This window comes from Hemitrygon akajei, chromosome 29 (assembly GCF_048418815.1).
Source record: "Hemitrygon akajei chromosome 29, sHemAka1.3, whole genome shotgun sequence".
NCBI classification, from domain to species: domain Eukaryota; kingdom Metazoa; phylum Chordata; class Chondrichthyes; order Myliobatiformes; family Dasyatidae; genus Hemitrygon; species Hemitrygon akajei.
The window spans coordinates 26,797,310-26,813,974 of NC_133152.1; the positions used below are offsets into that span (position 1 = coordinate 26,797,310).

The 16,665-nt window shown below is 40.4% G+C and overlaps 1 protein-coding gene across 1 annotated transcript in view; it reads left to right on the forward strand.

Moving 5' to 3' along the window:
- The window catches only part of LOC140718566 (zona pellucida-binding protein 1-like), a 36,306-nt gene that overhangs the window by 8,501 nt on the left and 11,140 nt on the right, over nt 1-16,665 (forward strand). The window contains exons 4-8 of the mRNA XM_073032534.1: nt 2,657-2,875; nt 3,097-3,173; nt 4,450-4,624; nt 7,154-7,396; nt 9,375-9,477. Coding sequence (XP_072888635.1) covers nt 2,657-2,875; nt 3,097-3,173; nt 4,450-4,624; nt 7,154-7,396; nt 9,375-9,477 — 817 coding nt within the window. The remainder of the gene's footprint in view (nt 1-2,656; nt 2,876-3,096; nt 3,174-4,449; nt 4,625-7,153; nt 7,397-9,374; nt 9,478-16,665) is intronic.

Consider the following 16,665-nt stretch of genomic DNA (forward strand, 5'->3'; position numbering starts at 1 on the left):
AAGAAATTGAAAATGCTTTTGAACACACCTACCATTTGATTGGCATAGGTTTTCAGAGTCCTACCAGGTACTCCATCAGGGCATGTCACCTTGAAAGACAGTCTGATCAGCCCCCAAGACAGAGATCACAGGGCCACTGGGTGCTACACAGATCCTCATAGCTGTAGGCTTTATTCTCCCTTCCAAAGTGTTGAGTTCATCTGGGAGGGAAGCATCGCTGCTATTCGTGATGTTAGGCTTCACTTTGTACAAAGCACTGGTTTGCAAACTCAGCCAGAGTTGATATGCTGTTAAAATAGTCCTCTGCAAATTATACCTGGTTTTCTTGTATAGTCCTGGGTCGCTAGACTTCAATGCCACAGATCTAGCCCTCAGAAGGCTATGAGGTTCATGGTTCATCCATGACTCTTGATTCGGGTATGTACAGTCAGTGTCAACTGTGACATAATCATTCAGAATCAAAGATGAATCCCTCAATATAGTCCAGTCCACCTATTCAAAGCAGTCCTCCTGCACTTCCCTTCTCCACACCTTCTTGATCCACACAACTGGTGGTACAGTCCTCAGTTTCTGCCTATACTCAGGGAGTAGAATTACAGCCAGGTGTTCAGACTTTATCTAAAGCATGGGTGTGGGATAGCACAGTAAGCACCCTTGATGGTAATGCAGCAGTGGTCCAGTCTGTTGGTTCCTTTGGATCTACAAATGATTTGTTGGCAATAATATAGAGACTTTTTCAAGCTGGTCTTGTGAAAATCCCCCAAATTGATAGGAAAGGCATCAGGATACGCTGTTTCATACCTGTTCGCTCAGTCCTTCTAGAGCCTGTTTGACGCTGGCCTGAGGTGGGATGTACACTGCTACCAAGATGTTTGCAGAGATTTCCGTGGCAGATATAATGGCTGGCACTTGATCATGAGATGCTCCAGGTTGGGTGAGCAGGACTGCAGCAGCACCAAGATATTTGTATACCCCAAGGAGTTGATCATAAAGCAGACTCCATCTCCTTTGCCTTTGAAAGATTTGCAGTCCTATCTTGATTCTTGATTGGTAAAGGGGTTAGGATTATGGGAAGAAGGTGGGAGAATGGGCTTTAGATCAATATAGCCATGACTGCTGCTGTAACATATTGTAGTTAATTTCTATCCTTTGGTGCCCTATCACAGATTTGACTTATCACACAATGGCCCCAAACCAGGAATCTCCAACTCCCTAATTCCTCCTAAATGCTAACAAGCCCCATCCTCTAATTGTGCAAACCTCTGATCATGAAATGACAACTTTCCAATGCAAACTATAACCTTAACTCCCAAACACAAGAGATTTTGCAGATGCTGGAAATCCAGAGCAACATTCACAAAATACTGGAGGAACTCAGCAGGTCAGGTGGCATCTATGGAAATGAATAAACAATTGACGTTTCAGTCTGACATGCTTCTTCAGAACAGGAAAAGAAGGTGGGGGAGGGGAAGGAGGACCACCTAGAGGGTGAAGGGTAAAGCAGGACGAGTGGGAAAGGTAAAGGGCTGGAGAAGAAGGAATCTGATAGGAGAGGAGTGGACCATAGTAGAAAGGGAAGGAGAAGGAACACCAGTGGGAGGTGATAGGCAGGTGAGAAGAGGTAAGAGACCTCAACAGATTCACAGGTGAAGTGTTGCGTCACCTGGAAGGATTGTTTAGAGCCCTGAATGGGGGTGAGGGAGGAGGTAAATGGACAAGTGTAGTATATTTGTTGTTTGCAGGGATATGTGCCAGGAGAGCGAATAGTGGGGAGGGTCAAATGGATAAGGGAATCATGGAGGGAGCAGTCCCTGTGTAAGGTAAAGAGTGGTGGGTGGGAGGGGGGAGGAGGTAAAGATGTGTTTGGTGATAGGATCCCACTGAAGATGGCAGAAGTTGCAGAGAATGAGGTGTTGGATGCTGAGGCTCATGGGGTGGTGGATAAGGATGAGAAGAACTCTACCCCTGTTAAGGCAGCAAGAAGATGGGATGAACACAGATGTCTGGGAAATGGAGGATATGCAGGTGATGGCAGTATCAACTGTGGAGGAAGGACAACCCTATTCTTTGAAGGAGGGCATCTCCTGGAAAGGAAACCTTAACTTTCATTCCCCAACATTCTACCTCATCTTCCTTCATTCCTACAATGGCTGACTTCATTCTTCCCTTCCCTCAAGTCTCTGATTTTTCTCTGCCGGCCATGACTGATCATGTAGCCAAATTTCTCTGACTCTGACCCTCCAAAGACTAAACTATTGCTCAACCTATGAAGTTAAACCCAACCCCCAACACCCTGCACTCCAATCCCATTCTCTGTTGGCTGAATGTACTACCACCATCCACCTGTGCCATCCTCACCATTTATATCTGACCCCATATTACCCACGCCACCCAATAACCTCTCTCATTATGCAGACTCCTGTGTCACTACCTAAAGGCCTGATCTCAATTCTATGCAGTACATTTTCCTTTCCTTACATTGACTTGATTTAGACTGATCAGTTTTCTGGGCTTCATTGTGGTTTTGAGCAAGAACTGGATACAAGTTTGAGTTAGGGGCAGGGAACCATGCTGGTATTTCCTGTTTTACAAATGAGACTCAATCCAGATAATATGTAAAGTAAAACATAGTAAAATATGTTTTCTTCTCCTTCAGCTTACCACATGCCATTTCGAAGTCTCCAAGTTAATGTGCAATTTAAAACTACAACCTGTGAAAAGATTTATGTGCAGAATTCTGTTAAATCTCTGAAGACAGAGTTGGGCTTTATGTGTGAGCAACTTTCCTGTGTGATATTATATACGACCTTTAATTGCATACAATGGCAAACATCAGAAGGCACGTTGGAACATCACATTCAGCTCAATATCACAGGTATATAGATGTGGACTAAATTACAAGGACTGCTTCATAATAAGTTAAAAAAAAAGGCAAGGCAAGGACAGTCAATGCAAATGAATAAATTCAATATCTGATGTGGAACTAAGCCTCACTGTTCAGTAGTGCAAAACAGGATATGTGACTAAATCTCACAGTGCAGTCTTGTCTAAGTTTCTTCCTTTTCTACATAAAGCTGATTTTCTTTTCCCACACAGTGCAGCCACAAAGTGAAGATGTAATTATACCATGCAAAACTGGCCAAGAATGCCGCGATGAAAAGATATTAAGGGAGGTAAGGACTATATGGGGAGTAGATTAATTCCTTTACCAAACAATACTTAATGTATAAGTATTGCTTGCTCTGGGATTATTTGAAGGAATACGAAAAAGTAAACTTTACAATATATTTCACTGCTAATCTACTTGTCTTGGTAGTGTTTGGTAGGATACTGTGGCTTTAATTAATTTGCAGTACCCTTGCTTAGTTAGTGTTAGATTTGTGAGTGTAGAAGGAAAAATGCTCTCTTACTAATGCTGTGCCTGTGTTATCATATTGAGGAAATGTTATCCTTCCAGCATGTTCCAAGGGCAGTTTACCAGTCTTGCTTCAAGTAAATCAGCAAAATCCACCAAAATGCAAGGTTATTACTGCGTGTTCAGACCCATACTCAATATGAACCCAGGCTCATACATTTAATTGTAAATGTAGTTTTAATTTAGTTTGTTATTGTAGTATTGGGAGTCACCATTTGCAATATAGGTCTGAAACAACAACCATGTGAAACATCCATCCCCCCCATCACCTGCATGCATATATAAAGCACACTGCAGTTATTCACCTCAGGCTAGTCTGGCAGCACCTGAGTGAAATTTTGGCGATGATGGAATCAGACTTCTTGCTTTCTTGCTACATGTCCTGAGTTTAATTTGCTTTGTATGGAACTTTTGGGGAAGACAGGTTGCCAGTCATATCAATTGGTGATCATACTGTTTTTATCACAACTTGTTCTTAGCACATAACACTTCCGAATTGAATGATATTTTACACTTGCTGGCTTCCTGCTCTCCTGGCATCCAAGGTATGGAAGCGTTTCAGTACAGCCAAAAGTGAGGGGCATAGGGCTTTGAATAATATAAGGCTGCAGCTTAGTACTGGAGTAGAGAGCTGTTCAGTATTTCAGTGAAGCACCTCTATTATTGGCATCTGGCAAACTTGGAGTTCAGCAACCAGTATTGCGCAGCATGGCTTCTGAAGATCTAGCTCAATATGGTGAAAAACAAAATGGCATCATAATTGGGTTGTGGCTTCAATGGAAGTCACTCAAGTTACAGGAAAACACACAAATAAGATCCATTTTTGATTTACAAACAGGCATGAAGAATGTTAAGTGGACATGAAATACATGGGCATGAAGTTTGGATGTTGGGCAATAAATGTCAAAGAAGGCATGAAATGTGTGAGAACTAAGAGTGTATAGGTTGCTATAATTTAGATGTTAAAAATGTCATGTAAGTTTCTTACGCATCTCTTTGGTGAAAGGTAACTGATAAACTTCTTGTTTTTACAGGCCTACCAGGAAATACATACATTTATTACCCAATCTAAGCCTGTGATGGGGGCTTCCAACAATGTTCCTCCTCTGTACTATGTGCAGGGAAGTTTCAGGGCAATGAAGGTGGACCACTGCTTGACAGGAATGGGGAAGTTATTTGGGAAGAACAAACCCTGCATGGATTGCTGTGGTAAATATATTTTTCTTTATTCAAACATGATATGCAAATGAATTACTGTTTTTGATGAAGAAATCAAGAATAAAGGGGCATAATTTTAAATTTGAAGACAGACTGTTCAAAAATCCTATTAAAGAAGCACATTTTCTTTACAGAAGGTTGAAAGGAGTGAAGAAGTATCTTCCCCTTGTTGCTAATACAATTTCTTTAATATTATTTTTTGGAATCTGGGCATCACCAGCAAGGCCATAATTTATTGGCCAGCCCTAACTGCCCATAAAAATGTGATGTTCAGATACATTGTTGAATTGCGGTATTCGTTCATCTGAAGGTAATCCTACAATGTTGTTGGGCAGGGAGCTGTAGGATTAAAACCCAGCAACAATGAAGAACAAGCAATGTATTTTCAAATTGGAATGGTGCATGGCTTGGAGAGGATTCTACAGATGGTGGTATTCCCCTGTTGCTGTTGCCCTTGTCTTTCTTTGTTTTAGATCTCGCGGGTTTTGGAGATGTTGGCAGAGTAGCCTGGGTGAGTAATTGCAGTGTGTTTTGTATATGTGCACTAGTGAAAGAGTGAATAAATGTTTATGATGGTGGTTGGGCGTGCCAATCAAGTAGGCTGATTTGTGGATGATGTTGAGGTTCCTGAGATTTGTTAGCATTGTACTTATCCAGGTAGTTGGAGAATATTCCATCATGCTCCTTATCTGTGCCCTGTAGAGAATAGAAAAGCATTACAGGGAAGGGGGTATATCTTTCTCTGCACAATACTCAGCTTTTGACCTGCTCTTCTTATGTGGCTGATTAGTTTCTGGTCAATGGTGAGCCCCAGTATACTGATGACTAGGGATTCAGTGATGGCAATGCTACTGGATGTCAAGAATTGTTGCTTAAAATCTCTCTGTCGCAGATATTATTGCCTAATATTTATCAGTTCACAGATGAACAAAGTCAAGGTTTTGTTGCATTCCAGCAGTTTCTTATGAATTGGAAAAGGGAAAGAAGAGATGCTGGAAATCCAAAGCAACATACACAAAATTCTGGAAGAACTCAGCATGTCAGGTAGCATCCATGGAAATGAATAAACAGTCAATGTTTCAGACTGAAATCCTTCATCAGCACTGGAAAGGAAGTGGGAAGATGCCAAAATAATAAAGTGGGGCAAGGGGAAAGAGGACAAGCTAGGTGGATTGGGGAGGGGGGATGAAGTCAGAAGCTGGGAGTTGATAGGTGGAGAAGGTAAAGGACTGGATAAGAAGGAATCTGACAGGAAAATAGAGTGAACCATGGAAGAAGGGGAAGGAGGAAGGGCACCGGGGGAGGGAATAGGGAGGTGTGGAGAAAAGTTAAGAGGCTAGAGGCCAGAATAGGAGAGGGTAGAGGAAGAATGAAAAAATACCAAAGGTTGGAGGCTTTCTAGATGGATTATGAGGTGTTGCTCCTCCAACCTGAAAAGGAATTCAACATTATACAATTATTACTGATCATCCCAATGTCATCGTTAAGATAGAGCAGTTAAGACGACTAGGCCCAGGACACTACATTGAGGAGTTCCTGCAGTGAAGTCCTGGGGCTGGAATAACTGATCTCTGACATCCATAACCGTTTCCCTTTGTGTGAGGTATGATTCCGGTCAGTGGAGTATTTTCCATTCAATATTCATTGTCTTCAGTTTGGCTTGGAGAAGATCCTACAAGCATTGGTGTTCCCATGTCTCTACTGCCCTTTATTTTTTTGTGATAGACCTCACAGGTTTAGGAGATGCTGGCAGAGCAGCCTGGTGAGTAACTGCTGTGTTTTGTACTGTATGTATGCACTGATGATGGAGGAAATGATGTTTATGGTGGTTGTTGGATGTGCCAATCATTAAGGCTGATTTGTTCTGGATGGTGTTGATCTTCCTGATATTTGCTGGCAAGTTGAGAATATTCCATCAGGTTCATTACCTGTGCCTTGCAGAGGGTTTCTTCCTTAGTGTAAGTGTAGTCACTCTCAACTCATATCTAGAAATCAGCTCTTTAACTATGTGTGAACCAAGGATGTGATAGGATATGGAGCTGAATAGCCCTGGCAGAACTCAAACTGCATTGATGAGTGAGTGAGTTATTGGTAAGTAAGTGCTACTTCATAATACTGCCAATGGTAATGCTCATCAAACTGCAGTCTTTAAGACAGAGATTAGTAAATTTTTATAAGGTAGGCCAATAAGGAATACAAAATGAAAATACATGTTTTTATATGATACTGTTCACTAATTCAACATGCATAGCAAAATGCCCTAAAGCAGCAATGTGATAAAGATAAGGGTGAGGGTGATGACTGAAAGACAAGTAAAGCCATGAATATTGATACAATTATACCTAAAACTTATCTTAAACATGTCCTCTAATTTTTCTACTTCTGATATAGAGGAAAGATATGTGATTAGCGTGAACACCTTTAGGGCAGAAAGAGCTGAAAGACCGATACCTTTTCCCTTTGTCCAAATGCAAAAATAATATTTAATGGGTTGATTGCCTTCTTATGCTTTTCACACAGTGACTTGTGGACCAGGTTCTTATAGCTTCAACTGGACTTCCATCTGTATTCCATGCCCAAAGAACTTTTACCAGCATAGATTTGGCAGGACTCAATGCCTGGCTTGTCCTCGAGGCTTTGAAACAAATGGAGAGGGAGCAGTATCTTCAACTAATTGCTATAATGGTAGAATTCAGGGAAGTCTACTGGATATCAAATCCAAATCAGCAAAGCAAGGAAAGTCTCCAGAGAATGATTTAAAAGGTAACAGCATAGATACATGAAGGGCAGGTCCTGTTTAACAGACTTACTGGAGTTATTTGCAGATATAATGTATGCAATGGATAGAGAGAAACAAGTGGATGCTATATATTCAGATCTCTGAAAGGCATTTGATAAGGTGCCACCTAAAAGACTTATCCATAAGATAAAGATGCATGGACTTGGAGGTAATGTATTAGCATGGATGGATGATAGGTTTACCAATAGAAGGTCAGGAGTTGGGATAAATGGGGGTTTCACTGGTTGGCAGTCAGTGGTAGGTAGAATGCTGCAGGGATTGGTTTTGGACCTGCAACTGTTCATGATAAACATGAATGATTTGGAAGAGGGTACCAAGTATAGTATATCTGTTTGTTGATGACACTAAACTGAGTGTAAAAACAAGCTGTGCAGAGGATATGGAGAGTCTGCAGAGAGATATAGATAGGTTAAGTGAGTGCTGAAGTGATTGCAAATAGGGTGCAATGTGAGTAAATGTGAGGTTGTCCATTTTGGAGGGAGAAGTAGAAGATCAGATTATTATTTAATGGTGAAAAATTGCAGCATTCTGTGTGCAGAGGTCCTTGTGAATGAATTGCAAAAGGTTGGTTTGCAGGTACAACTGGCATCAGGAGGACAAATGGAATGTTGGCCTTCATTACTAGAGAGATTGAATTTAAGAGCACGGTGCTTATACTGCAACTATACAGGGTACTGGTGAGGCCACACTTGGAGTTCTGCTGACAGTTGGGGGTGATGGAAAGGAGGTTCACTAGATTGATTCTGGAGATGGTGACCTGCTGAGTTCCTCCAGGTTTGTGTGTGTGTGTGTGTGTGTGTGTGTGTGTGTGTGTGTGTGTGTGTGTGTGTGTGTGTGTGTGTGTGTGTGTGTGTGTGTGTGTGTGTGTGTGTGTGTGTGTGTGTGTGAGAGAGAGAGAGAGAGAGAGAGAGAGAGAGAGAGAGAGAGAGAGAGAGAGAGAGAGAGAGAGAGAGAGAGAGAGAAAGAGAATGTGGATTTCCAGCATCTGCAGAATCATGATTCTGGAAATGAGGGGGGTGGCCTATGAGGAGAGATTGAGTCACCTGGGACTATATTTACTGGAATTCAAAAGAATGAGAGGGGAACTTATAGAAACATATAAAATTATGAAAAGGATAAATAAGACAGAGGCAGGAAAGTTGCTTCTACTGGTATGTGAGAATAGAACTAGAGAACATAACCTCATGATATGGGGGAATAGATTTAGGATGCAGATGAGGAGAAACTGCTTTTCCTAGAGATTTGTGAATCTGTAGAAATCTCTATCCAGGGAAGCAGTAGAGGCTACCTAATTAAATATATTTAAGATACAGTTAGATCTTGATTTTAGATGTTTGCATTTCAGGGGAATTAAGGGTTATGGGGAAAAAGCAGGTAGGTGGGGCTGAGTCCAAGGCCAAATCTCATTGAAAGGCAAAGCAGGCTTGGTAGACCAGATGGCCTACTCGTGCTCCTTGTTCTTATATTCCTGTAACTAAAGCAATCTGCTTAATAACATTTGTAAAGATGTGCCATCACTAGAAAAGAGTATTCTTCCCACAGCTTCATTTTTAGGAAATCATCTTACAGCACAAGTAGATGTCTTCTGACTAAGGAATGTTACTGAAACATATAAGAATGGATGCTGTGGGATGCTTCTTCTATAAAGAATGCATTAAACTTGCCAATTTCAGAGTGAGATGAGAAAGAATTTCTTCCCTCAGATTTGCTAATCTGTATAATTCTCTACTGCATTTAGCCATAGGTGTGGTGTCACTGAATATACGTTCAAAGCAGAGACTCATGGATATTTAGAACTAAGTGGAGTCAAGGGATATATTGACATTTGAGGCCAAGATTGGATCAGACATGCCATTACTGAACAGCAGAGCAGGTTTGAAATACCAAAAGGCCTATTCTTTCTGAAGTTTATTATATTCTTATGTGCTTATACTCTAACAGCTCGAAAGAAAGAAAGAGAAACCTTCAATTCCACTCATCTCCTGATAACTATTGTAGTGTGTAGTCTGACATTCCTTGGAATCACTGTTCTAACAATGTACTGGTGAGTGAATCATGTGATAAGCCTATTTTTCTTTAAAGTGGAATATGAGTGAATATGGAATTGGTAAGAGTAGCTTTTCATTCTTATGAATATGATCAGTGAGGTGGCAAGCATATCAAGCTTTGTTAAAAAAGCAGCTAATAAAGCGTGGGATCCTGGTTTTCATAAATAAAAGCACGGAGTATAATATTGAGGGTGATTTGTTGAATCATTAAATGGTGGTTAAGTTACAGCATTTTAACTTCTATATACATTTCTGTTCACACTTTGAAAAAAGAGGAAATGGAAAAGATTTAATTATATGATACAAGAATTTCAGCTTGTGTTCCTTGGAGCAAAGAAGGGTGAGAGGAGATGATGATGGGTTTAGATGGGGTAAATTGAGAGGCTCTTTTTCACTAAGAGATCATTTAATTCTAGGGGGTATAGATTAAAATGTATGGGTAAAAGGTGCAACAGGGATTAGACAGCTTCATTTTTAAAAATAGAAAGTAATGATGATCTGGAGATTGTTACCTACAATGGATTTTCAAAATGGTAGTGGATAGGGATACGGAGGAATGGAATTTAAATTAATTGCTTTGAACAAATCTTGTTTTGACATAGTGATCTTAATGGTTATAATCCACGGAATGAATCACAAATATATATCCTGATTCAAAGGGCAGAAATCAGCACTGCTGAGAGCTAACTTACAAATTCAGGACAAGGTTGCTTGCTCTTGGAGGGTACACTCTAAATGTTCTACACAGAAATTAAATTGATAAGCATCTGAATTGAATTGATTTTATTACTTACATCCTTCATATACACAAGGGCTAAAAGTCTTTAAGTTATGTCTCTGTCTAAATATGTACAACAGGACAGTCAATATAATATAGAAATAAATTGTATCAGCATGAATTAGTCAGTCTGATGGCCTGGTGGAAGCAGCTGCCCACTAGCCTCCAGAACCCAGTGGGGACAATTCCACAGATTCTTTATGTTAGAACCATAGAACATTACAGCACAGAAACAGGCCTTTTGGCCCTTCTTGGCTGTGCCAAACCATTTTTCTGCCTAGTCCCACTGACCTGCACCTGGCCCATATCCCTCCAAATCCCTCTCATCCATATACCTGTCCAAGTTTTTCTTAAATGTCAAAAGTGAGCCGGCATTCACCACTTCATCTGGCAGCTCATTCCACACTCCCACCACTCTATGCGTGAAGAAGCCCCCCCCCCCCCAATATTCCCTTTAAACTTTTCCTCCTTCATCCTTAACCCATGAGCTCTGGTTTTTTTCACCCCTGGCCTTAGTGGAAAAAGCCTGCTTGCATTCACTCTATCTATACCCATCATAATTTTATACACCTCTATCAAATCACCCTTCATTCTCCTATGCTCCAGGGAATAAAGTCCTAACTTATTAAACCTTTCTCTGTAATTCAGTTTCTCAAGTCCCGGCAACATCCTTGTAAACCTTCTCTGCACTCTTACAGCCTTATTAATATCCTTCCTGTAATTAGGAGACCAAAACTGCACACAATACAAATTCGGCCTCACCAATGCCTTATCCAACCTCACCATAACATTCCAACTCTTATACTCGATACTTTGATTTATAAAGGCCAATGTACCAAAAGCTCTCTTTATAACCCTATCTACTTGTGATGCCACTTTTATGGAATTATGTATCTGTACTCCCAGATCCCTCTGTTCTACTGCACTCTTCAGTGTCCTACCATTTACCTTGTATGTTTTACCTTGGTTTGACCTTCTGAAGTGCAATACCTCACACTTGTCCACATTAAACTCCATCTGCCATTTTTCAGCCCATTCCTCCAACTGGTACAAATCCCTCTGAAAACCTTCCTCACTGTCCACTACACCTCCAATCTTTGTATCATCAGCAAATTTGCTGATCCAATTTGCCACATTATCATCCAGATCATTGATATAGATGACAAATAACAATGGACCCAGCACTGATCCCTGTGGCACACCACTAGTCACAGGCCTCCACTCAGAGTAACAGCTCCCCACTACCACTCTCTGGCTTCTTCCATTGAGCCAATGTCTAATCCAATTTACTACCTCTCCATGTATACCCAGCGACTGAATCTTCCTAACTAACCTCCCATGTTCTTCAAAAGAACGTCCCTGTGCAGTAAGACTTCAATTAGGGGGAATTAAGACCCCCTTATCTTGTAACTATTTCCCCTAATTTGAGGTTCTCCTACTAATGGAAACTTCTTGATATCCACCCTGACATGACCCCTTAGGATCTGATACGCTTCAATAAGATTGATTCCATTGATCTGAACTCCAAGGATTATAGATCTAATTTCTTTAGACACTCATAGAGGATAATACTGTCTTCCCAGGAATTAGCAAATAAATCTCCCTTGGCCTGCCTTCATCACTCATACATTTTTAAAATAAGGGGACCAAGCTAAGCCAGAATGTAGTTTTCCAGATTTGGCCTCACCAGTATCGTGAACATTATTCTTCCTTATTTCTAAATTCCACTCTTTTTGCAATAAAGACCATTTGCCTTCTTAAGCACTTGCATCTACCTTATAACTTTTCCCACAGGAGCACCCAGATCTCTTTGTATTTCATCATCTGCATTTCTTCTCCACTTGGTTAGTAGTTGACCTTTGGATTCTTTTTGTCATATTTCATGACTTCACATGTCTACATATTAAGCCCATTTAAATCAGAATCAGGTTCATTATCACAAAATGTTATTTCTTATTGTAAGTTATAATATTCATCATAATTTATAATATTTACCTATAAGGATTCTATATCTTCTGATCCAATGTCACTTCTTCCTAAGAATTTGATTTTATCAACTGAGACACCCCATCCCCTCTGCCCACTTGCCTGTCCTTTCAGTTTAGGAAGATAGGGGTTAGAAATGGGATTGTAGACTGAACTTTATGTTAGCACCTGTATAGCACCAGTCTTATCATGTGTAACTAATTGTTGCACTCTTTAGAGAAAATCAAATTACTCAAGGTGCTAATAGGCCATCAGAAGAATCCAGGTATCGGAAGGAGGCAGCGAATAGAAACCACACACTTCTGGAAATAAGGTTTTGTTTATAAGAAAAAAGCAATATGTATAAAATATTTACATGAGCAAGAACAATTCAAAATTCAAACATTCAGTTTAGGCTTCAAATCTTAGATATCAACAAAAAACAAATTCCTGTTTAGTTAGAATCAGTGATATTCATTAGAATAACCTTGGTTACTCCAATTTCTCTAACTAATTAGATGTAGTGTTACACTCTATTTAAAAGTTTACAGACTAAACTTTCCTTTTTACTTATCCCTAGTTAGTTAGAAAACCAAATATAATTCCTATTCTCAAGTGTTATGGTTAACTTCAGTTTCAGTTCCAGGCAGTATACTGTATCTACAAGTTTAAATTCAAATTCAAAAATTATATGTTCACAGTTTAACTCCTTTCACAACAATTCTCCAACCTCACAACAAATACAGTAAATCTCATTCAGTAACTTATCAAAGTCTTTGCAAAAATAATCAGTTATTGCAAAAAAATCAAATTCAGATTCTTCGAATGAAAATAACTTACACAGCCAACCGTATTAAATCCTCTGTGTCATTACACATTTCGTTCCTGTACTGGTTCTTCATCTGGGTGGTTTGCCATCTTGGGTTCGTTGGATGAAATAGTTGATCATCCACAGCAAGTCAATCCACAGACTTGTATAAAACTTGACCAAATGCCTTGGTATGATTTTGCAGAACTGATTCCCAACTACACGGTAGGGATTTTAGACATTAGTGTCTACCAATATTGTCTCATTATAGCTGTAGCTTCAATAAATCTTTTATCGCTATTGTCTCTCCTCCAGGTGTTTCACCCTGAGGGTTTCAAGTTAGTAGGGTAAAGATACTCACTACTAATTCCACTCATAACAGTTCATGTCTTCAGCATCTAATTGATGCTGCGTTTTTCTCCTTGTCCATCCTGTGTCCAGCTTGCCCTTCCTTCGCATAGCATAAATTCAAATTTATTTTTTTTAATTAGTAAACCTTGTTTTCATCCCTCTGCAGGTAGAACTTTCTAACTTTACCATTTTAGGTTTAATTAACCAGGGTTACAATCCAGTTTACACCCACCAACTACTCCTACTCCAAGTTCAGCTTTATAACAAATGAAAATTTCAGAAGTTATTACATTGAGCTCCATTGTAAAAAACAAATTCTTTCATGAATTTGACCCCCTTTTAGAACCTGTCATGGACTCTTCATCATCTTCTCCATACAAACAATGAAGTGTGAGATTCTTTTAAGAAATCAACACATTTTGGCTCTTCTATTCTAATCGTCTTTTCCAAACCATGTCCCTTAACCCCTTTACTCTCAGGTCTGCATCCCTTGCTACATATGCCACAAATGACTATTACTGTAACTGGTTTCAGTGCCTGGTTCTATTTGCATACTTGGCCCGCATCCCCAAGTCATGGCTCCTGCCACAGACTTGGCACATGTTCCTGCACCTGCCTCCTGTCACACACCTGGCTCATGTCCCCAATCCCCTAGATTTGACCACATACTCATTCGTGATACTCAGCACCACATTCCTGAAACACATTCTATTGCAAGTGCTGTCACCGAAAGAGATTATAAGATGGACAGCGATAAAGATTCAAGGATATGGTCAGAGTCTCATTGAATTAATTCAATGCTCCTGGAATATTCTGGCTCATGAGTCACCTGCCAGCTTGTACTCCTCCCTCTCCCCCAGCTTCCTGTTCTGCCTTCTTTCCAGTCATGATGAAGGGTCTGGTCCAAAATTTTGACTGTTTATTCCCCCTCCCCTGGATGCCTCCTGACATGTAGAGTTCCTCCAGTATTTTGTATGTACTGCTAGAGGTGTAGCAAATCATTTTTGATCTCAAAGGACTGCCTAAACAAAAGGAAGAAAGCCAGTTCCAGTTGGCTGGAGTATGCATTGGGGTAGAGGTTAGCCGGGGTAGTTTCTGTTGGTTTATAGTGACAAAAAATGTATTTCTATCACTTTCATGTCTGCATAAGCATTTCTGCTTTTTGTTGTACAATGTTAGCAAAGTGTGTATGGCGCCCTCAAGTGGCATGTATTACTCACTGCAACCACTTCACTGTGACACTTTCAAAAGGTGCCGCTGAAGGACTGTCTATTCCTTGTTGAGTTTATTCTTTATACTTGGCTGTGCGAATGGCTATCTATTCTGCCTTGATGTGTCTTTTGTTACTGACTGTCTTTATTTATGTTTGTAAATGTTGTTATTTTGTTGCTATGTTTGTGGAAGTCTCAGTTCATATGTGTCTCTCTTGTCTCTTTGTATGTTTCTCCAACTATACTTGTCAGTTCAAGTATGTTCATCGAAGTCTATCACTCTGTCTGCGTGTCTCTACCATGGAGTTGTGCAGCACAGAAATAGGCTTTTCAGCTCATTATGTTAATACTGAGCTTTGTTCCTGATGCACCATCAATAACTCTCCGAGACGTGAGGTGAGATATTGGCTTTTATTGACTGGAAGAAAGAACAAGCAGTAATTGACCACCATACTACATCCTGGAGACTGAGGGCAGGGCTCAGGCCTCAATCACTTTTATACTGGGGTCTATGGGAGGAGCCACGGTTAGTGGGAGGAGCCACAGGAGCAGTCAGCAGGGGTCGTGTCCAGACAGGTATATGTAGTTCACCACAGTTCCCATCTACATTAATCCCACAAACGCATCTGATAACCACGCTGAGTAGAAATATAAATCTCAGATTCCCTTTTGAACTCTTTCCCCTCTCTATAAACCTGTGCCTTATTGTTTTTGATATCCCCACCATTGGAAAGAGATTTTGAATGTCTGCCCTATCATGCTTCTCCTAACTTTATATAACAAGAAATCATAGTCATAGAGCAATACAACACAGATACAAATCTTTCAGAACAGTGAGTCCACACTGACCTAGTCTCAGATGCTGTGTTTGTCTCTTAGCCCTGCCCCTGCAAGCAATTATCATAGTGATTCTTCGACAATACTGTCGAACCTGGCTTAACCAGTTCCTTGGGCAGGTCATTCCATATACTCACCAGCATCTCTGTGAAAATGTTGCCCCTCAAATCTCTTTTAAATCTTTCTCCTCTCACCTTAAATCTATGTTCCCTAGTTTTGGACTCCCCTACACTGGGGAAAAGATTTTATCGATCATGAGAGGCATAAAAGTCACCCTCATTTTCCCATGTGCCATGTAATAAAGACCTAGCCCAGCCAACCTCTTCCTGTAACTCGGGCCTTCAGTCCTGAGAACATCCTCATAAATCGGTTCTGCATTCTTTCCAGTATAACCACATTTTGCCTATAACAGGGTGATCAAAACTGTATACAGTACTCCATATGGTCTCTCCATTAACTTATACAACTGCCCATTTGTTCCAATTCCTATACTCAGTGCCCTGACTGATAAAGACCAGCATGCTAAATGCCCTTTTCACGATCTTGTCTAACAGTGGCGCTGCTTTCAACAAACTATGCATTTGTATTATTAGGTCTCTCTGTTCCATATTACCCCCGGTTGCCATACCATTCAAAGTATGCGTCCTAAACTGGTTTGACTTTCTAAAATGCACAACCGCACACTTAACTGTTTTGAAATCCACTTGTTACTTTTCAGCTCACTTTCCTAACTGATCAAGATCCCCCTGTAATCTACGATAACCTCCTTCACTATCAACAACACCTCCTAATTTTGTGTCATCTGAAAACTTACTGATCGTGCCTTGAGCATGTGCATTCAAATCATTTATATAACTAATCAATGACAAGAGAACCTCTGAGGCACACATTAGTCACCAGCCTCCTTTCCAAGAAACAAACTTCAACCACCACCCTCTGCTTCCTACTTTTGAGCCAATTTTGAATCCACTTAACTAGCTCTTCCTGGATTCTATGGGACCTAACCTTTCAGAACGATCTATCATGTGGGACCATATCGAAGACTTTGCTAAAGTCCAAACAGTCAACATCCATTGCCCTACCCTCAGCAAACTCCTTGGCTGCCACTTCAAAAAACTAAAAGGTTCTTCAAGCACAATTTTCTATGCACAAAGTCATGCAGAATCTTCCTATTCGGACTTTGTCTATCCAAAAATGCTGGTAGATCCTGTCCCTCTGTATTCCCTCTAAGTTC